Genomic DNA, 22,344 nt, shown 5'->3' with positions numbered 1-22,344 from the left:
TTGACAAAGGGTTTAAACGAACTTGTTAAGTTTTGTTTGTGTTTTCCTATTGTGGGAAGGTGTAAAACAGCTTCTATTTACCTTACCAAACATTTTTTAGAAAAAAATGTATAAATTTAGCCGCATTAAATGACTAAAATGTCGCAAATCAACCGCTTCTAATTCTAATTTTTGACTTTTTTTTTACACAGAAAACAAATAACACATGTTTTTTACATTTTTGAACCTTTAAATTTGATTTTAGGCCCAAGTTTTTCTGTAATTTACCGAAAAATATACATTTTCCCTATACCTACTGTGTTATTTTGGACCCAAATTGCCGTTCAATTTGTGTTTTACGTAACAATGGGTTGGACTACTCGGTATTTCTATGGCTCTGGCTGTACTTTGGTGGCGCTATACATTTTTTCGCGCTAGAATCGCGATTATTTACTGAACAAGAACCGCACTTGAATTATTCAACGGCCACATTTTTGAACACGTTAGTGGGGTTCATCTTTTATTAATGCATCCACGCAAACACCACGACGCGGATAAAAAGCAATAAATAAAATTGGCCATCACGTACAGTGCGCTGAAAACCAGCCTCCGGTACCCGGAGGTACCGGGTGATAAATGCCTGCTGCCTGTGCCTGTTTTTTTAGACGGTCGTCCACTGGGCCGACAGAGGGAACCCCCTGCGCCACGACACGGCAGTTGGGCGGCAATATAAATAAATACTAATAAAAGAAAAAATAAAATAGTGGTATGTTGTAAGTAATAGGGGGCTGGCCCGGTCCATGACAAAGAAGGGGGGGGGGGGACCGGGCTTCTGGGGACTTCGTCTTAAGATTGCACTACTTATGGGGCCGAATTAAGAATAAAATGTTATGGGATTACCGGAAGGACAGGAGGGGATGGGGAAAAGACCAACTTGGCAAACGGGGTGTTAAGCTATATGACAATTTGGAAGGGGTAATCCGAAAAAATATTTGACTAAAAAGAGATGTTTCATTGGGTGACCAGGGAGGATGATGGGGATTGGTGATTTTAAGCCGAATGGTTTTATATATGAAAAAAAAAAACAGACTACCCAACAAAAAAATATAATGTGAAGCCGGCGAATTAAAGCCGACTTCAACAGCCAAGCTGGTCATAGTTCAGTAACAGAGAGGCGGTAAAAAGGACGAGTTAGAGTCGACGGCAACGCACTTTTACAGGCAATGGGGAAAATTTTGGACTAAGGGGCGAATTAAGGTGAAAAGGGCTTTCACGGCCGCAAGGGGGCGCCACTGATACCCCGCGACAATTAAAACAATGTTATAATTTTATAAAAGTTTGTCTGGTCATCCGTGCAAGGAGCTCAGCGAGCGGCATAAAAGGTAAAAAGTGATAATTACAAAAAGTGGGACAGTGCAAGGTAGTGTATAAAAATAGTGTTGTGTATATAAAATATAATATAAAAATACAAAATCTGTAGGAAAAAATACAAAAAACACAACACGTAAAATTTGAGTGCACTGATTTAAAATTTTAAAACTGAATCTAGGAGGGGCCGCTCGCTTTGTGTAGTGGTTGGGGAACCGAAGAGTTTAAAAGCGATTTGTGTGTGGGGGCGGAGGCGCGTGATGGGCCCCGCCATATCCGAATCAATTGGTAGTACGCCCCTATTTATTTGTGGCCGAGGCTAGGCGGGGCAGCGTGCAGACATAGTTCAGTTCATGGCCCCGTCCCTGGATTAGTGAAAATAATTACTCACAAGGAACACGGTGCGTGGGGACGGGGCGGTAGTTTGGGGCATCGTTGAATTCCACACCAAAAATGCAATCTAAAAAAATAAAACAACAAAAATTAGGAGAGTAAAACCCTAATATGTTTTGGCTAAGATATTGGAACTGATGATTATTCATGTAAGAAACTGAATGTATATACACATTATACAAGACATGTAAATAATATAAACTGTTTTAAATGTTATACACAATAACTGTATAACTTCTGATTATTCACTACAAATCAATTGATTGCACAAACAACAAAACAACGCTTAATTCATCCTGCTGGCTTTAGTTTAACCTTAGCAAGATTACTCCATAACATAAATCACAAACCATGGTTACCTCTCCAATCCAAAATGATGTTTTGTCAATTTTGTAAACAGTAACAAACATCTCCACGTAATATAACAGAAACACATTGTGCACGACTGTTAGAAATAACGCCATGCTTCCATACAAAGTGGAAATCCTTTCAAAATTGTGAGAGTTGCTTCTTAACATGATGGTTCAACTATACCTAATGCTCTAACAAATTACTGCATCCTAAAAAAAGTACCTAAACAAAATAAAAACTAGTATACAGACTATACTATACAGTACATGAGTACAACACAGTGCACTGTCGGTCGTACCGGTATTTTCATATATGGTAGACTGGTAGTATATATAACAAAGCATACGATACATATACATTACAAAGGCATCTATACACAAAAAAAACAAGACAAACTTAATCAACAGTAAAAGTGATACAGTACTTACAAATGTCGTGAGCTGTGGTTTACCTCCGTTACGACGTACGTGCCTTAGGCATTTCAGATACTACGTTGAAAATTTTACTTGATATTAATAGAACTATAGGCTACATGATGATATGTGAAAATATTCCATTAGCAATAAAAGAGAGAGAGAGAGAGAGAGAGAGAGAGAGAGGGGTGGTTGTATACAGAAAAAAAGATTTTTTCTCCACCCGTCATGCTAATTAATAACGTCAAAAAATCAAACCAAGTGTTTTTGAGCACGTAGTGGTCATATAGATCCTTTTTTAACATGGTAGTGGTCATATAGATCCTTTTTCGTCGAACAGTTGTTCTTGGCTTTGTTGTTGTTGTTGCTGATAGGGCGATTATTTTCCGCACTTATCCTAATTCTTAATTCTAGCATTTTTCTTTAATCTCTTGATTGAAATCAAATCGTAATATATATTTATAATTTTGAGACAAAAAAAAGAACTCAAAAACATCAAGTCACTTTTGGGCTTTAATAAATCTACACATCTACTTGAAAATTTGATTTTCTTTAATCTGCATCCTGTATTTGTATTAAAAACATAAAATATATTAAACTTAGCTATATATACGTTCATATTTATATTATGTCTATGATCAATTTAGCCCCATTTGCTGTGTGCTATGTGATTTCTATGGGCGACATGAAATAACTCATGTTTATATACGGACTCTGGCGGAAACACTGTCTGGAGTTTGGCGGGGAACGGGGAACGACGTGTTATATAAGATAAGAAATCCACACAACGATTCACGACTGAATCAAACTATTAGCATTTAAGTGGGGACGCATTAAATGCACTACTCTTATACCGTATTATCATTAATCGTAATTGAAACATTATTTTTAATTCAACATCATATGATTAATATTAACTTCTAACATTACCTAATTACTGCGTGATTACGGTTTGTCAAAATCCATGAAAACAAACGTTTTTAAGCGACGACAACGTTAACTAGTGTAAGTTTACAATAAACACATGGTACAGGAGTTGTACAAAGCGTATTTACACATATTCTTTACCAATCATTCAATCCTCATACGTCATAAGTTTCATTAGTTAATACATGTATAAATACATTCTGCCTAGTGCTCCACAGTCACCAATGGCGAATAGAACCAGTGTCGTTGGTTACTTCAGATTTGTTTTTGATCGAGCCCAGTCGACCGTTGTAGTAAAAGGATTAACTAATATAGCAGGGTGGGGGTAGATGGGACACCTTTTCATTTTGTTTTCTCTTTTCATTTGGTAGTAAACAAAGAACATTTAATGAATTATAAAACCGTATCTTCACGACTTCCACAGACCGTTGTTAATTGTTTAATACACGATCAGGCTATTTGGGTAATATGTGTGACAGGTGTTACAGGTGTCCCATCTTCCCCGACTCTACTATCTTATGCTAATTAGTTTAAAACGTGTTCATTCATTAGATCTGTGATCTCTTGTATTAGGTTTAACGGTAAGCATTGATTTTATATGGATCCGTAAGCCGTAAATATATACAAATTATAAGGAACAATTTCTAGATATTAGGGATGTTTGTATTCCCATACTTGTAGCGATAAACACATAAACACAGCCAATCCAGTGTGAACACAAACGGAGGGACGATAAAACTTACGATACTCACCACCACCAGGGGGCTCGTCACAATTATATAACAAGATTTATATTAGAACTTATATTTTAAATGTTAAAACAACCGATATAAGTGTTTTCTAGCTTTGTATCTTATCTTTCTAGCTTTTTAACTCACAAGAACCAAATAAACACACTCCGACCATGCATTTGTATAGGCGATTCATGCTCTGTGGGCTGCGTAATGGCGGACATACGCGCCGTTTCCTAACGTGACGTTGTATAATTCATTTATATTTGGACAACCCATTAGGGACCACTGGGTTGGAGCAATTGTGTTAAGTGTCTTGCCCAAGAACACATACCGATACGCCACAATGATAGCATCGTTGGGCATTGAACCCATTACTTCTGGGTTACAGACAGGCGCGCTAGCCACTATGCCATGGTGCCGAGAATGCATATATACCACTATCAGTAACTGTATAATGCATGTATACCACCATCAGTAAGTTTTTTTGGTTATGTTCCATCCTCTGTAAGTGCGTCAGTAAATTTGTTTTACACATTCATCCGCACATCCGTAAATTCGCGCGTCAGTAACTTAGCGTCAGCAATCGGCTCCCGCAGCATCCACCGTCGGTAAATTATTGATACCCAGCAAGACTCATTGTTTTATAGTTTTACACTCTGTTTCCTAACTTGGTCTGTCTGTACTAACTAGTAACTTTGATCATGGCAGGTTTGATAAGAACAGAATGATCCTGTAAACATATTAGATATTATACACATCGTTTGAAGTTATGGGGGTCAAACTGGAAGTTAGAGGTTTTGAAGATGCTGAAGTGACCAGCAAATCTCAACTAATAGGGTTAATAGTTCGGTTGGTGTTTACTGGGGCTGCTGGCTACTTTCTCTATAAGTATGTGGATAAAGTATTAGGTATCCTTGACCCAACAAAGAAACAAAAGAAAGCAAGTGAAGAAAAGGTTAATTTTGTAAAATATTTACTGTTGATTTCTTAACTTATTTTCTTAAAATGCTTTAAATTATAAAGTGCTGAACTGAAATTTGTTTAAATAATTGATGAAAAAGAATTCTGCCTGTGTGGTTCACCTGTATGATGGTTGGCAAACTCACACATTTCATGTAATATTTAAATAATTTCACTTATATTTTAGGCACAAGCGTTGTTGAAATTGCTGGGCAAGCATAACATTACTGATTTAAACCTCACAGAGTATGAATTAAACATTGCTTCACAACTCATAATCCCTAAAGGTAAACATGGGGTTGGCATATCTATGATTTTTGGAATTTACTGTTTTGTTGTTGGGTATGTTGAAAACTGGTACTAAAACAGGTAGAATGTTTATACTAGTCAATATTCTTAAGGAGTTTAGATTTAGCGCTGTTTAATGTAAATCCTAATCTAACAAAATATGAACCTTTTAAGATATTCCTGTTTCATGGAATCAGATTGGAGGACTGGATTATATTGTTGAGCAAATAAAAGAAACCGTCATTCTACCGTTTCATAAACGTGATATATTTCGTCAATGTAAGCTGTTCCTCCCCCCAAAAGGTTAGTAGAAAGTACCGTTATAAAAAATAGTTTTTAAAATACATTGTAGTAAGACTTTAAATAATGGAGCTGCAACAGGTATCTTATTGTACGGGCCCCCAGGGTGTGGAAAAACAATGATTGCCAAAGCAACCGCAAGAGAAGCTGGTTGTGCTTTTATCAACATTGAAGTGAGTTGTTAAAGAATATATTTTACCGTGGTTTTGTTTTACAATTACACCAGCACCATAGCACCATATTTAAAAGTGTTTTACCCATTTTAAAGCTCATTGAACAATTTGCTGTATGTGTTAAAAAGTAAACAAAAAACAAGTTTCATACTGGGTAATTAAGTGGACACAAAGGTGTAAAATAGGTCCCCAACTATTGACTCGGGTTTTTTTTCACTACTTGAGAATAAATATATAGCATAGTGCTTATGTACACCGTGTAACATTATGTTTTGTAGCCACACCAAATACCATATTCTTACATCATAGGTTCAACAATTAACTGACAAATGGTATGGAGAGTCGCAAAAACTTGCAGCAGCTGTGTTCTCATTGGCGCATAAATTACAACCTGCAATTATTTTTATTGATGAGATTGATGCCTTCCTTCAAATGCGGTATTGTTGTTTTAAATAATTATGATTAAAAAAGAACTATTTTCAAATTATAGAAGCTTAAATTTCCACCATTCATGGGTGGTTCTGACTTAAGTGCTTACTCTCTTAAGATGTAACAAAAAGTGCTAATAAACTCCTTTTGGTGGAAAAAAATCTCAAAAAGCCTAAAGATTTTTTAATCAATTTTAATGTGACAAGCATGGCTTCAATGATACAGCTTCTTTTGCACAAAGTATTTAAATGTTAAGCATCGTACCAAAGCGTGCAAGTGATTTTCAGATACAGGCATTATTAGTTACAAACTAGACAATTCTTATATTTTAGCATAACCCAAGGGATGTAACAGTGATAGGTTGATTAATAATTTTTAACTATTATTATCTTAACAATCACATTTTGCGAAACGAATAAGGGCAAAAATAAGGAATGTTAAGCATCTTTGGTCAATTTAGAGTATTGCCCAAAAAAGGTGTGTATGCTGTTTATATTGTAAGAAATAGGTGTTGGCTAAAAAGTACCTTTGCTGTCATCGGCGCAAATAAAAGTGATGATAACTCTAGAATGGTACGATTTTAAATTAGATTCAGCTAAGTTAGGAGTAATTTTACACCAATTATAAAGTTTGACTTTTTTCCTCAGAAACTACGGTGCAAACCAAAAGGGGATTGTAACCGTGGTATATATTTGATGGGGTTATATCGATTCTTATACAAGTTTCTCTATATCTTATTTGTCAGATAACCGTATAATGTGAGTTTTAGTAAGTGAAAATTTTCATCACTAGTTCGGATCGTGATCATGAAGTGACTGCGATGATGAAAGCAACCTTCATGAGTCTATGGGATGGGCTTGCTTCGGATAATGAAAGTCAGGTTATGGTGATGGGAGCCACGAATCGGCCACAGCAAATCGATCAAGCAATTCTTAGAAGGATGCCAATCAAACTCAACGTACCAATGCCGGTAAAAATAAAAAAACAGAATATGATCCCAGTTCCTAGAATTCATGAAAGCTTAATACCAAGGCTACTATTAGGCTCTCACAGTTTTAATGCATATAAAATTTTGCCTTCGTTGCAGTTATGGCATTCATTTGAAGCTGCTACTACGACTGTTTAACTTTGAGGCCTTTTTCGCAACCCACACTCGTCCAAACCATGTAACCACCATCATTTTTTATGTTGTGTGCAATGTGTACTATCAGTAGGTTTACTAGGTTACATACATTAGTAAAGTATAAATGTTGTGCAGGATTTAAAACAACGAGCGAATATTTTATCAATCGTTCTTGAAGTTGAAGATGTTTCTGATGATGTTGATCTTGAATTACTTTCGGAATCATTAAATGGATTTAGTGGAAGTGACATCAGAGAGATGTGTCGTCACGCATCAGTGGCCCGGGTACACGAGCATATTCAAAGCGGGTACTGTGTTTGTTTATGTTTTTATTAAGATAGTTTTAGATTGCAATACCAGTATGTCTGAACTAAGCCATATATAAGCTCTCTCTAAAGCTCACATATATTTTGCGTTATCATCACATGCTAGAAAATGACAGTCGCATGGTCTGTTACATGCACCTTGTGTCAACCACACATGGAACTTAGTGGATATATATTTTATATCTATATATGGCATGGCTGACAATTTAGACAAGCCGATTAGTGATCACTAGTTAAGTTGCTGTTAATTTTCTTGCGCAGGTACACATTATTTTGTCTGAGTGATCTTGTTTTATTTAGTGCTGTTACATGCACCTTGTGTCAACCACACATGGAACTTAGTGGATATATATTTTATATCTATATATGGCATGGCTGACAATTTAGACAAGCCGATTAGTGATCACTAGTTAAGTTGCTGTTAATTTTCTTGCGCAGGTACACATTATTTTGTCTGAGTGATCTTGTTTTATTTAGTGCTGATTCAGATACTCTACGTTCAGTATGTATGAATGATTTGGTACAAGCTTCCAAAGTAATGCAACAGAGTAAAGGTTCAGAAGTTCCATACCTGTTTCCTGACGTACTTGGTAAACATGGGCGAGATGTTTGATGTCTTCGACTAGAATCACATTCGGAGAATGTTGATTTATCTTCTCGCTACTGATCAAGTTAATTGTATTTTATACAAAATGCTTCAAACAACCAACATTAAAAATTAAATGTTTATTACATCAGTTAAACTTCCTCGAAAATAAACCAAGAACAATTCAACTTAATACTTGTTGGAAAGAAATTGAACATTTTTACCTTGTTTTTTTACCTTTTGCCAAAAACCGTTATAAAAATCGGCTGATGATAAAATTTTGCCATAAAGTAATTTAGTACAAGCCACATGTCCAGAGCAACATTTTACCAACAATGTTTTACTAGGCTTATGGTAAGAAACCATGCCTGGTGGACAATTCCCACTTACAAAGGCCGTCTGTTCTACAGTACAAGAAGAAAGTTGAAGAAACTTAATCATTTGGCCATTATATTCACAACGTAGAAAATAATCTTTCTGATAACCAAATGCCCGAAAATTCTTAAGTATTGTTTCTGGTGTCATAGATTCCCAGTTAATAAAAGTTTCCTGAACATTTATTTTGGGAGCATATGAAATAAGCTTTCTATCTTGTTCTTTTGCGTTGGCGATTCTTTCTGGAAAATTCCATAAAACCTCAAGACACAAATCTGCACCGATATATGCAAGTTTTTGTGTCAGCTCATCTGAATTCACATGATCATCAATAACCACAGGTGAACTATAGGACAATATTTTTCCGTGATCAAATCCATCTGATTTAATCTACAAACAGTTTTTAGGTAATAGGTTGCATAGTACTGTGGTAAGAGCAATGGACATCGCCTCTTTAAAGGCATGGGAGGCAGGGACATTTAAACACACTATCATAAAATGAATTTTATCCTAGAGTTCAGGGTAGGTGTGTCCACCGGCACCTTGCAACCTTAGGTTTGGTAACTACAAAGAGCTCTCACTGTGCAACTCCATATTAGGTTCAAAGCTTTAAAGCAGCATTTCTTAAACTGAGGTAAATTCATCGCATTTAAGGGGTAAATAAGCCTTAAATCAAAATCCACATCAGTTGACGGGACAAAAATTGTGCCAATTATAGTACTTTACCAGACGTTAAACAACTCGTTGCCAAAAAGCTAGCACATCCGTCGCAAATATAACTGCTGTAATTACCTGTTTTTGCTTTTAATAAATGAGCGCTATATTACATATTGGAGGTAAATCTGATAAGCATCTTTGTTAAAAGGGTAAAGTATACAAACAAGTTTAAGAACCACTGCTTTAAAGGAACATGATACCAACAAAAAATCAAAACTTGTATATAGGTAGAGATGCTCAAATGTGGTCTAAACGTACCTTGAAAAAAACAAACAAAACATAGACATTGTTTTATTTTTTAATTATATATATTAATTCGCAACCCTGTCTGTCTTTAATATATAACATAAGACAACCAAGTCGCACACTTGGTAAATTGTAAGCAGACCCTGCCTTTAGGTTTCTATAATCACAAGCAGAGCAAATTATTTCCAATGATGATTCCTATGTTTGGCGACAATGATATAACAACATTTAAGATTTTAACAGAAATTTAGTTTTAGGCTAATTAACTAAAAACCTGAAAGATGGAAACTCCGGTGGAAGTAATACCTCCTTGGATTGCACGTGATACTGGAGATGACCCTCGCAATTGCGGCAATAAACTACCATGAACATTTAACATTCCAAGTGAAAAAGAATCGATTATTCTCTGTGGCATCATTTTGCCAAAAGAGACAACCACACCCAAGTCAAACTCTCCACCAAATTCAAAGTTACCCCAATAATAAATTGGAATTTGATGGTTTGTAGCAAATTCATGAACCACCGATTTCCTTATTTTTGAATGAGGAAGACACATCACCTACAAGATATTTCGTCTACTTAAACAATTTCAATATATTTAATGTTTTCATATCACCTCCAACTTTGTAATAAGGCTTCCGTTGATATAAGCATTGTGCAGCTTCTTAAGAGTGACCAAAGAAAAACAATCGCTTCCAAAAAAAAGAATTTTGTATGGCGGCTGTTTAATTGTAGTGTATTTCCTAAATTGTTTGACAAAGTTCATAAGGCTAATTTCTTAAGCAACACAATCAAACTAAGGTGTAAATTTTGTATTTTTTATATTAAAGGACAATTGGGTAATACTGCCGCTGGTGACCAGTGAAATTTTTGGTCTCAAAATGTTTCTTACGTCTCCCTGATACCCGCTGTATAATTTTTTTGGAAAAAACTCGGGCGTTCGTGTCGAAAATTAAATTTGAAAATGCGCGAAATCGTGCTGCGTCACCGCATTTTCCACACGAACCGGCATGGATTAAACAAAGGTTAGATTATGACGTCATAGAATGCGAATTACCACGTTTTTCTACGTTACAGATTACGTAATTTGTTAGATTTTTGGGGGATTTAGGGGTTGCGGGTTAAAAGTAGGGGTTAGGGTTTTCCCTAGCTGAAAACAGTACGAAAAACAAGTTTAAACGTGCTGTAACGTTGGTAATATGTCACTACTGTAACGTAACATTCGCTATTGTGACGTAATATATCGTTAACCTTACGCAAGTCGAATTACGGTGACGAAGCATGTTTTTGCGCATTTTCAAAGTTAATTTTCGACACGAGCGCCCGAGTTTTTTTTAAAAAAAAATATACAGCGAGTATCAGGAAGACGCAAGGAACATTTTGAGACCAAAATTTTCACTGGTCACCAGCGGCAGTATTACCGGACAATTGATCTACCACATTCAACAGCTAAAACAGGAATGGCATTTCTTTTGTACAAAAGTAAACATATATAGTATATAAAAAATGGCAGATTCACACATTCAGTGAAAATGGCGGTGCTAGCATAGACACCTTAAATGTAATAATTATAGTAAGGCTAAAATAGCAATCTTGGTGTCGTTGGAAAGAATAAGCGACACTTCAATTACGTATCAAAAAATATATTAAATTATTAAAGTACTTTTGGTTAGGTGGGCCGTCAAAGTTTTGATAAAGTTTGACGGCCCCTCCAACTAAAAGTACTCTGATTATTAAATATATGTTTTGATACGTAATTGAAGTGTCGCTTCTTCTTTCCAACGACACCAAGATTGCTATTTTAGCCTTTCTATAACTTGAGATATTAAATTTCAAAGATAAGTAGTTTCTTTCCTTCGGCGGGGGGAGTCGACTTCACTAGGTGCAGCGACGATGGAATCGGTCTATGAATAATACGTTAAAAGTAGGTGTTGCGAAAGTATTAATAAATCAAAAACTAGGGGCGGTATTACCCCAATTATTTTATATTTTTGCATGTTGCTATACATCAACGTGTGTCAAAATTTTGTTAACTTTTATCAACGATTTTTGTATTTTATCGCGGGTCAACTTTGACGGCCCACATAACCAAAAGTACTTTGATTATTTAATATATTTTTTGATACGTAATTGAAGTGTCGCTTCTTCTTTCCAACGACACCAAGATTGCTATTTTAGCCTTACTATAACTCGAGATATTAAATTTCAAAGAGAAGTAGTTTCTTTCCTTCGGCGGGGGGGAGTCGACTTCACTAGGTGCAGCGTCTATGAATAATACGTTAAAAGTAGGTGTTGCGGAAGTATTAATAAATCAAAAACTAGGGGCGGTATTACCCCAATTTTTTAATATGTTTTGCATGTTGCTATACATCAATGTGTGTCAAAATTTTGTTAACTTTTATCAACGATTTTTGTATTTTATCGCGGGTCAACTTTGACGGTCCACCCAACCAAAAGTACTTTGATTATTTAATATATTTTTTGATACGTAGTTGAAGTGTCGCTTCTTCTTTCCAACGACACCAAGATTGCTGCTCCAGGTGTACCATAACCCGGGATATTTAATAATATATGATATATTTACTAATATATGATTTTTATGGGGAAATACCGTTACGGTCTAATGATTTTCTTTTTTCTTTTTTTAGTCTCTCGTTTTTTCTATAGGCAAGGGGGGACACAGAAATAAAAAAGAATAGAACGCGCATCTCCAATGTCGGCAAAGGAGAGAGCACGATACACTGTCTCTCTTTCGCGGGTCGTTCCCGTTTACTATTGTAGTCAATGGAGTCGATGACGTTTTGTGTAGTTTTTCTTCGTTTTTTGACTTAATTTGAAGTTATTGTGTAAAAAAAACTATTTTCTAATATATATATATTTCTAAAAAACCGTTTGTTTGAAATTTTTAATTAATTTGTTTAAATAATTAAATTTCCTAAACAAGTGGTAAACTTTAAGCGTTAACGTACCAAATAACTAAACTAGCCTAACAAACTTGAATAGTTGGTGTAGTTTTTAAAATAAACAGCTAAAACCTTCCAAAAATACTATGCGCCTATCTTTTACAATGGAGACGAAGGGAAATGGGGACGGAGTTGGCGGTCACGTGAATAGAAAAAAGAATATATCACGGTTTTGGAAAGTTGCGCGTTCTACTCATTTTTATTTCTGTGAGGGGGGAGGATTCCTCACTAGCACCGTTGTATACACGACATTACTATTCGAATCTGATGTTTAAAAAATATTTAAAACCAAATATAAAATATCGAGTTCCTGCTCCATTAGTTTGTATTTGGGCGGGAAAAATTACAATACCTGAACATTTTTTATCGAAATTCCGTAAATTCCGTACATTATTACTAATCTAAAATAACAATGTCCCCGAAACGTCCTTACAATGAATTGAACAAAGAAAATTTGGAAACTGCAAAGTCCGCTATCCAACAAGGCATGTCGTACAGCAAAGCAGAAAACAAATTTCATATTAAAAAATCTACCCTTCACGACGCGATAAAGAAAAAATCATCCGAAACCCATTGGCAGACCATCACTATTTGATCAAAAAACGGAGGCCGATATAGCAACGGTGGTACAAAAGGTGGCAGAATGGGGTTATCCACTCGGTGGTTTGGAAATAAAGCAAATGGCAAAGGCGGTTGTCAATTCCAAATCAACTTCGCCGATCAACGGTCCAGGTGATAAATGGCTACATAATTTTATTAAGCGTAATAATTTATCTCCCCGTTTGGCGGCCAACTTAAAACAAACCAGAGCCAGTGTAAATGAGGAAATAATAAATATATTTTTTGACCAATTGGAACCAACACTTCTAACTGTCTCACCAAGCAATATTTTTAACTTCGATGAAACTAACTTAACAAATGACCCGGGGGCAAAGAAGGTGTTCGTCCGAAGAGGAACTCGAAGGGTGCAGAACGTTCGTGAGTCGTCCAAAGCAGCAATTTCGCTTATGTGGTGCGGCTCTGCGTCAGGTCGCCGTCAATGGTCGTTTACAAAGCGAAATATACCTACGAAGGCTGGACGACTGGTGGGCCAATTGGTTCGGTCTATGGTGCAACCGAAACTGGCTGGTTTGACTCCACGACATTTTTGAAGTGGTTCAAGCGCTGCTTTCTTCCTTCGGTCGATGGTATTCCCGGTTTAAAAGTTTTGATCGGAGATAATTTGTCGCCCCACTTTTCACCCGAAGTTATAAAACTTTCGGAAGAAAATAACATTTATTTTACATGTTTACCTCCGAATGCAACGAACTTAATGCAGCCACTGGATGTTTCGGTTTTCGGCCCAATGAAACGAGTTTGGCGCCAAATTTTATCTAACTGGAGAAGGGAAAGCCAAAATGTGGGCGGGTTTCCAAAGGAACATTTTCCCGTATACTGCTAAGTCGGCTGTGCCATCTGATTCAACCAAATATTCAAAAAAATTTAAAGTCCGGATTCAAATCATGTGGTCTTTATCCTTATGATAGACAAGAAGTCTTAAAAAATATACCCGGTACCTCCAATTCCGGTTCTAACACAAATGAAATTCTAAACGAATGTCTTATTGGCATGCTAAAGAAAAACAGGGGAGAAAATGCGCCGAGAAAGCGTAGAGGGGCAAAAATCGTTCCTGGCGAAAGGCTCCATGTGGCACGCAGCATAACATGGGTTGGGTGCGACACATGCGAAGTAAATTATATGTAAGAATTGCGAAGATAAGAACTTATAGTAGGGTTGGGGAAGATGGGACACTTTGTTAGACGGGACTTTTATAATTTTCTTTTTACGGACCCTCATTTAATGATAATCAGGAAAAAAAGGTTACAGAATTAGTCGACAGTATTATCACGACTTTTTAAAACGCCCGTCAAAGCTGATTACTGTTTTTAAATATTAAAAAAATATGTAAAATAGAAACAGCCTACTTTGAACAGGTAAAAAAATGTGAAATAGTAAGGTGCTATTTTTTAATGCTCGCTAAATCATACTAAAGCCAATGGATTTGTTTAGTTGCCAGTGCGAACGATTAAACTAGTTTTATGGCTTCATAAAACAACCTTGAATATTTCGTACAGTTTGATTTTGTCTCATAAAACTAGTTTTAGTTTTGTAAAAAAACACTGAGATATAAGCATGAAGAAAATAGGCAGAGGTCAATATGACTTTAATTTGAGATAAAAATAACAAAAAAATATCGGTTTAACGTTATATATATGAAGGTTACATGCCAAAGAAACTGTCACAGCCTGTTAAACTCGGTAGGTTAACTACAAGTTGCAGAATACTGCTAATGTAAATATATTTCAATTTAGAGTCCCATCTTCCCCCACTATGTAGTTTTGTATGTTTTCATTGTCAAACTTTTAAAGATTTGCTTTTAATTTAGTAATTTAAACCTCAGAGGATTTTCAACTATAAGATACTGATATAATAAAAAGATAATATTTTGAAAATATATTCGAAATTTGGTCATTTGCACTTGGTGATAATTTATGAGAAATGGCTTGTGCCAAAAACAGAGTATAGTAATACCCAATTTGTAGCAAAAAATAAAAACTTTATTAATAGTTATAATTAATTTTCTGTTATTTCAAGTTCAAATACACTTGTTGGGTACAATATTTATCCATTGATTTTCGAACATTACTCATTGTCGTTCAAAATATACCAATTGTTATGCAATAATATAATGTATAGGTTACATGTTAAAAAACTATAGCAGTAAGCCGGAGTAGGGTAAGAAAAAGAATGTTTAAACTTAATTTTTAAAGCATACAGTATTATTTCGTGTTATTTACGTATATTCCTATTTATAAATACACTTAATGATCAAAATTAACAATGATTTCAAACTGTCCCATCTTATCATGTGTGTTTTCGAATTTGTAAAACTTCACTTGCTGTGCGGATAGTTAAATAACTCCTCGTGTGTTATATTATATTTTATTAAATTGGTGTCACTTAATAAAGGAATGATGGTACAAAAACCGTCATCTATTTTGATATTGGAAATATTTGGCAATAGGTGCTTAAGTGTCCTATCTTCCCCCATTGTACTATATAACAAATCTGGCCGCTACAAGCATGCAATTTTTTAAATTTAAAACACATTTTTCAAGACAATCATTGTGAATTCCGAACAGCTTTACGGTATTGCTTATAATAGTTTTGTGGCACAAAACACTGTCCATCCAGGCACTGACGCTTTTCCAGTATACCTGGACACATTTACATTCACAAAATAGATGGTTTATTGTTTCTTTGTTTACACCGTAAAAAGGGCACACATCGATCTCAATAATCGGTTAGGACAATGGCTCTCAAATTAATTTTAATTTGAAAGGAGCGCAGCTTCGATTCGAACGTATAGTCGTGTAAGTTTTTGTTGATTTCTGACTAGTTCAGAGGTCCCCGTTGTAAGGTTACATTTGTTTTGTTGTTTGGTCGGCTGTTGTTGCGAGATACACAATATTCGTATGCGGTTTTGGCTGGCAAATTGTCGCGTAACCCCATCATTAGTCTGTCAATGGCATTTACTCGGTCCGGTCTGTCCGCCGTGTAAGTTTCCCAAGTTGTTGGAATGGCTGCAATAAAACGCTGGTAGTCCGCGTAGTTTTGATTGTTGTTTGTCAACGTATACTTTTCGCATAACTGTTTAAAGCTGCAATAGTTCGAGTGGTTGTTTATGATTTGTTGGTACATTAGTATACCAGATTGTATAAAATTTTCATACGCGATCGGTTTCGGTTTAAAAAGAACTATTTTGTTTAGTCATATAGCGCAATTGTAATTTTTGTCCTGTGGTTAACCCATTCTCTCCATAGTTCGATCAATGACCAGAATTTCGAGAGAGGCGTGTGTTTAGTGATTTCCTTATGCGTTAGTATTAAATCGGAGGCGGCTACACAAATCATGGCATTCAGAAAAGTAATTTTAGTTTCAATATTTTTCCAATGCGATTCAAAATTTATATCTAGTAGTGTTCGTAACTACGAGAAACGTATTGATTTTGCGTACGCCTCCAGGTCTATCATTTCCAGACCACCCTCATTTATTTTACTGTATGGTGTTTTTCTTTCTACTTTTCCCAGTAGGAGCCCCACAAAAATGTAAATAGTTTTCTATTAATTTATTTAAAAAAATGTTTGGGTAGACTGACCGGCAACACGCTAAGTTGTTTGTGAAGTAGGTTTGGTATCGCTAGGGTTTTAATAATCGTCACTCGCCCTAGTAGTGAAAGTGACCTTGCCAGCCAGGGTTTGGTTACAGCCTGAAATTTCTTCCCCATTGATTCAAAATTGAATGTAAACAAAGAAGAAGTAGTGAAAGTGACCTTGCCAGCCAGGGTTTGGTTACAGCCTGAAATTTCTTCCCCATTGATTCAAAATTGAATGTAAACAAAGAAGAAGAAAGAATGTAAGAATGTAACTTACTTCATCCCCGGGTGGCCGGAAAATATCCCCGGGTTTCCAAAATACTTTGTAGAATTCCGCCGGAAAACGATCTAATCCGGTAGATTTGTTGTTTTGCATGCTCTTTAGCGCTTCGTAGCATTTGCCGACGGTCAGTTTACCGTCACATTTTTTTTGCTTTTTCTGCATCGAGTCTTGGATACATTAAACTGTTTGTATACTCTTTTATTTTACTTTTGCTAGTGCAACACGGGTTCTTACTTGCACTATACAGGGTTTTCAAATATTCTTTTAGGCGCCGTAAAATAGCCTGCTGGTCAGTCTCTATATTTGCATTTGAATTTAGTCTAATAATCGCCCTTTTTCCATTCTGCGTTTTTCGAGATTTAAAAATTAGGCGTTATTTTTACCCCCATATTCTGCTCATCGAACTCTGCTTCGGACTATTGCGCTCTTACTATGGCTTTCGTTAATATCGTCGTACCGTCCTTGAGTTCGAACTCTTCTTTGGACTATTACGTTCTTATTACTATGGCCTTCGATAATATCGTCGTACTGTTCTTGAGTTCGTACAATTTTACCCATCGTGCACTCATCGTGAGGCTGGGCGCGGTGGGATAGGTTTTGAAGATCCGCGAGTTTATTTTCTAGATTTGTCTGTCATTAAGCTTTTATTTTTCTGTTATTTTTGGATGCGTTTTTCATGATATAACCCCGTATATTATATTTTAGTGCTTCCCAGCAGAGGACCTGGGGGATACGGCACCATTATCGTTGTTTATCAGAAATTCCGCGATTCACTTTTTAGTGTTTTTGACGAATTTGGCATCTTCTAACAGTGACGCATTCATTTTCCAGTAGCCTCTACCCCTGGGTATTTTATCAAGGTTGAGTACAAGTTTGACGATACAGTGGCCCGACTGCGTGGTTGGGACAATTTGGATTTGGGTGGTCTTTTGTAATATTTCGCTTGTGACGAGAAAAAAGTTAAGCCGACTTGCCGTGTGCGGGCGTTTTTGCATGCGGGTGTATTGCTTAGAGTTTGGATATTTGACGCGGAACACGTCGTATAGCTCGAAGTTATCCATTGCCTCCAATATGGTAGTTTTTGCGCGCCGGTTCCCGTGTTTATCTCTCCCGCCGGATTTGTCTAATTTATCATTAAAGACACAGTTAAAGTCACCGGCTATAATACAGTTTTCTATCCCGCTTTCCGCTTGTCTTTTTGTTAATAGCGTAAATAGGTTGCCGTAAAACTGAGGGCTATCTTGGTTTTGTCTATAAAAATTACAAAACGCTAACCGCTGGTCAGTTATTTCAAGTTTTATGATTATATATCGTCCGAAGTTATCGACACATACGTCTTGATTTTAATAAGACAGTTTTTTTTTTTAAAACAAAACCGCGACTCGTTTACTTTTTGTTAATCCATGTGAGGCTAAGATTTCTCCACCCAATTCTAAGCCTGAGACATGATGCAGTTGTGTGCGTTTCTTGCAGACAAAAAATATCGAACTTTTCTGGCGTAAAAAGTAAAAAATACTGCGTCGTTTTCGAGGGTTTTGCAACCCTGCTACATTGTATGTGATTAAACTAAGAGGCATTTAAATACGTTCGATACCTATATAAATATCATACTCGTATTCAAAACCACATTCGCAATGATACGGTTTGTCTAGTTCTATAATCTGACACGTTCTTTTTTCTTCCCGCAGCTACAATGGACTAATGTAGCATTGCAGGCATTATTAACACAGTTAGATGTCATGGTTCGTTTTAGAATAGAACTTACTGTTTTACATATACAAGACATTGAATACATTTTGCACTGTATGCATTTAAGTGTTCCTTCATTAGTCTGAAACTCCGGTTGAAATATATGACAGCAGAGCATATTTCTCATTGGTAGGCGAAAAGTGGAGCAGTTAGTTGTCATCTCCTTGTCCGGGTCGAGAAATTTGTCGTTTTCGTTGCAGCGCGCTGTCGCAATCTTACAATCCGATGAAGATTTCCAGCAAAAGAAGTTTGTGTTTTGGTCTTTCACATAGCCCTCTTCCTTACATTTAGGACAGAAAACTGGTATTTGGAGTTCGCTGAGACTTAACGACTTTGCTTGGTGGAGGTTAGTTTCATCTGGACTTTTTTCCTGGCGTTTCCTTGAAACTTTGATTGATTCCATTTCGTTGTTTTGATTTTTATCAGCCAGTCTTGATTTTTGGTTGCTACTTTCGACTGCTCAGGATCAGATTCGCGGAATTTATTACAAGTCATTATAACAAAACGGTAAGAATAACGCTCGAACACATTATAAAGTCTTGACCACAGTAACCAAATACAACAACGTTCTAACCACGGTAACCCAATACACCAACGCAACGTTCCTACACCATACACACAACGAGAACTGCTAATATTATGCAATAGTAGGGCAGATGTAAGTGAAACAGAAGAAAAAGGCCCACTCGCTCCACGACGACCAATTATGCTTAGAGGTTAACAAGCGCGAGTCGTATCAATTCAACACAAAAGCCAAACACAAAACGGAAGAAAAACTAGGAAACAATACAGAAGAACGCCACAGCAAACTACACACAAAAGCCCAAACCGTTTAACGCTAGAAGAAACAATACGTCACACTCTCCCACTCATAATGATCATACTCCTGGAAGATTTTTAAACAATACACAACAAAAATTATAAACAAAAAACATCATCCGGGTAGCGTGTTGATTTGCGTTACACACGTACCGGCCGTGCGCCAGTTGTGCTTTCGGAACAGGTCCCATCATCAGCACCAAGGCTAGCTCCCCTGGCGTCTGCAGCATCCTCATTGTCCACTACAGACTGAACATGACGATGTCCGACGTTTCTGTAGTGTTCATCATTTTGTTCATCGTGCTCATCATCGTGCTCACCATCGTGCTCATCATCGTGCTCATCATCGTGCTCATCATCGTGCTCATCATCGTGCTCATCATCGTGCTCATCATCGTGCCCATCATCGTGCTCATTATCGTGCTCATTATCGTGCTCATTATCTTGCTCATTATCGTGCTCATCATCGCGCTCGTCGTCGCGCACATCACTCGTCAAAGGTTCCGCCGTGTGACTTAATACATGGCCCCAGTATAGGGTATTGACGACAGTGGTCGCGGTGATGGTTGCGTCTCGTCGCAACTGTTTTATTTCTGTTTGCTCAACTTTTCCAAGGAACCGGTGTGGGCTTAAGCCTGTTGTAGTGTATAGTTTGTTGTTTGCCATCGCTATCATGTATGACGTAGTTGACTGGGCCATGATGTTTGATGATCTAAAAGAGGCCTTTGTATGGTAGATTAAATTTTTTGCATTTTCCAACCGGCACCGCTGGGTTAGTTAACAAAACTACGTCACCGAGAATCATTTCGACTTCATATTTCTTTTTGTTATATTGATTCCCCATTCGTTCCCGTTGCTGTTCTAGCTTCTCGCGAACTACTTCTTTTGCCAATGATAGTTGCGCTGGCAAGTCTTCTGAATTTTTCCGGCTGTGTGGTTTAGTGACGGATTCATAAAGTCTGCTGAGAGACACGTGTTCGACCTTTCAACAGAAAATGAGGTGCGACGCCAGTGCTTTCATGCTTACTTGAATTGTAAGCGGCTACCACCGCTAACAATGCATCCCTTCTCGTCCTTTTGAACGTAGTTTTGGATTATGGCAATTGTTTTAATAAGCCGTGCTGCGAGTTTTATTACTCCCCATGAGTTGGACGAACTCCTGAAACAATTTACTTTGTTCTTGTGTTTGACTCCTGGGGGATGTACAATCTCGAAGTTGAATTGGGTCAAGTAGTCTATACCCGCAACGGGCACATTGCGCGTAGATTTCCCGAGATTTCCATAGCCATCGGAGTAATGCGTGATCTGTTCGTAGTGTAAACTTCCGGCCTAAAAGATAGCATTCAAATAGTTGTGTTGCAAAGATTACTGCGAGTAACTCCTTTCGCCTGGTAGAGTAGTGTCGTTCTGCTTTTGTGAATGTCCTGCTTCCATATGCTACCACATATTCTTTCCCGTCGACGACTTGTCCAAGCACGCATCATAGGGCGTGGTCAGAAGCATCTGTGTCCACTATGAAAGAACGAGAAAAGTTAGGGTATTGCAGTATAGGAGCTAAAACCAGCATATCTTTTAGAGTGGAAAATGACTGTTGACATTCGTCTGACCATTCGTACTTGTGACCTTTCTCTGTAAGTTTATGCAACGGTGTGGCAGTTTCTGCGCAATCCTTCACAAACTTCCGATAATATGAAGTCAAACCAACAAAATGACGTACCTGTTTCACTGATCTGGGTACCGGCCCCGAAGCTACAGCTGCAGTCTTGTCCGGATCACAGGCTATGCCATCTTTAGAGCCAATGTGTCCAAGAAATCGAACATTCTCTTCGATTCGGTTCAGCACTTCATATAATCGTTTTAAATGTTCACCGAAATTGCGTCCATACACAACGATATCGTCCAGATAGGCCAACACTCCCTTCCATTCCATACATGTTAATACGATTCGCTTAAGATTTTGAAATGTGACTGCAGAATTAGAAAGGCCCATTGGCATTACGGTAAATTAAACAGTCGCGCGTGGCATGTTAAAACAATTTTTTTGCATTAGTTTTTTCCTTTGCAAACACAATTTTTCTTTTGCAAACTAAATTTGAAAAAAATTACCTTTAAAATAAAACAATTACATTTTATTATGCAAAAAAAAAACAAAAAAAAACTTTCATATTTCCGAAAGGAATTCAAAAAATGTTTTTATTAAAACTGTACCGTTACTTGTTTTAAGCAATACAAAATTAAAATTTTGTTAAAAAAAATTGTTTTACATTAGTTTTTACAACAACTTTTCTTTGCAAAAAAACAAAAAAAGGAATTCATAAAAGTGTTTTAATTAAAACTGTACAGTTACTTGCTTTAAGCAATAAAAAAATAAAAATTTAGGTAAAAAAATGTATAACATTAGTTTTTACAACATTTTATTTTTGCAAACTAAATTTAAAAAAAATTACCTTTAAAACAGTACAAATACTTTTTATGCAGAAAAAAAGATCATTTTTTTCATATTTCTCGAAGGAATTCAAAAAAATGTTTTAATTAAAACTGTACAGTTACTTGTATTAAGCAATAAAAAAATTAAAATTTCATTGAAAAAAATTTTTTTACATTAGTTTTTCCAACAAATTTTTTTTGCAAACTAAATTTAAAAAAG

At 36.5% G+C, this 22,344-nt stretch overlaps 3 protein-coding genes and 2 long non-coding RNA genes across 6 annotated transcripts; 1 reads left to right on the top strand and 4 right to left on the bottom strand.

The window, feature by feature from the left end:
• Window positions 1–378: 378 nt before the first annotated feature.
• On the bottom strand, window positions 379–2,847 carry LOC113474955. Its single transcript, XR_003396671.1, has 3 exons — window positions 2,520–2,847; window positions 2,100–2,313; window positions 379–1,807 (listed from the first exon to the last, which is right to left on the bottom strand). It is a non-coding gene; the product is annotated as an uncharacterized LOC113474955 (long non-coding RNA).
• A 2,002-nt stretch (window positions 2,848–4,849) lies between these two features.
• On the top strand, window positions 4,850–8,543 carry LOC100181767 (ATPase family AAA domain-containing protein 1-like). Its single transcript, XM_002129623.4, has 8 exons — window positions 4,850–5,120; window positions 5,313–5,412; window positions 5,588–5,716; window positions 5,795–5,886; window positions 6,196–6,323; window positions 7,108–7,285; window positions 7,574–7,746; window positions 8,242–8,543. Exons 1-8 carry the CDS (start codon window positions 4,935–4,937, stop codon window positions 8,375–8,377), a joined length of 1,122 nt encoding a protein of 373 aa, XP_002129659.1. The 5' UTR covers window positions 4,850–4,934; the 3' UTR covers window positions 8,378–8,543.
• LOC100179457 (methionyl-tRNA formyltransferase, mitochondrial) lies at window positions 8,451–10,516 on the bottom strand. The gene is made up of 3 exons (XM_002129744.4): window positions 10,305–10,516; window positions 9,963–10,247; window positions 8,451–9,115 (listed from the first exon to the last, which is right to left on the bottom strand). The coding sequence occupies exons 1-3, from the start codon at window positions 10,452–10,454 to the stop codon at window positions 8,540–8,542; spliced, it is 1,011 nt and encodes a 336-aa protein (XP_002129780.1). The 5' UTR covers window positions 10,455–10,516; the 3' UTR covers window positions 8,451–8,539.
• A 5,711-nt stretch (window positions 10,517–16,227) lies between these two features.
• On the bottom strand, window positions 16,228–17,847 carry LOC113474954. The gene is made up of 2 exons (XR_003396670.1): window positions 17,024–17,847; window positions 16,228–16,934 (listed from the first exon to the last, which is right to left on the bottom strand). It is a non-coding gene; the product is annotated as an uncharacterized LOC113474954 (long non-coding RNA).
• Window positions 17,848–19,551: 1,704 nt separating this feature from the next.
• Window positions 19,552–21,859, bottom strand: LOC108950209 (prostatic spermine-binding protein-like). 2 transcript variants are annotated; one of them, XM_026838110.1, is made up of 2 exons: window positions 21,415–21,859; window positions 19,552–21,026 (listed from the first exon to the last, which is right to left on the bottom strand). In XM_026838110.1, the coding sequence occupies exons 1-2, from the start codon at window positions 21,691–21,693 to the stop codon at window positions 20,721–20,723; spliced, it is 585 nt and encodes a 194-aa protein (XP_026693911.1). In that variant the 5' UTR covers window positions 21,694–21,859; the 3' UTR covers window positions 19,552–20,720. The 2 variants fall into 2 exon arrangements, with proteins under 2 accessions (XP_026693911.1, XP_026693912.1); XM_026838111.1 differs by having other exon boundaries at window positions 19,552–21,209; window positions 21,415–21,847.
• Between the last annotated feature and the right edge of the window lie 485 nt (window positions 21,860–22,344).

Source organism: Ciona intestinalis, unplaced genomic scaffold (assembly GCF_000224145.3).
Source record: "Ciona intestinalis unplaced genomic scaffold, KH HT000057.2, whole genome shotgun sequence".
Classification (NCBI taxonomy): domain Eukaryota; kingdom Metazoa; phylum Chordata; class Ascidiacea; order Phlebobranchia; family Cionidae; genus Ciona; species Ciona intestinalis.
This window is presented reverse-complemented; position numbering and strand designations above follow the sequence as displayed.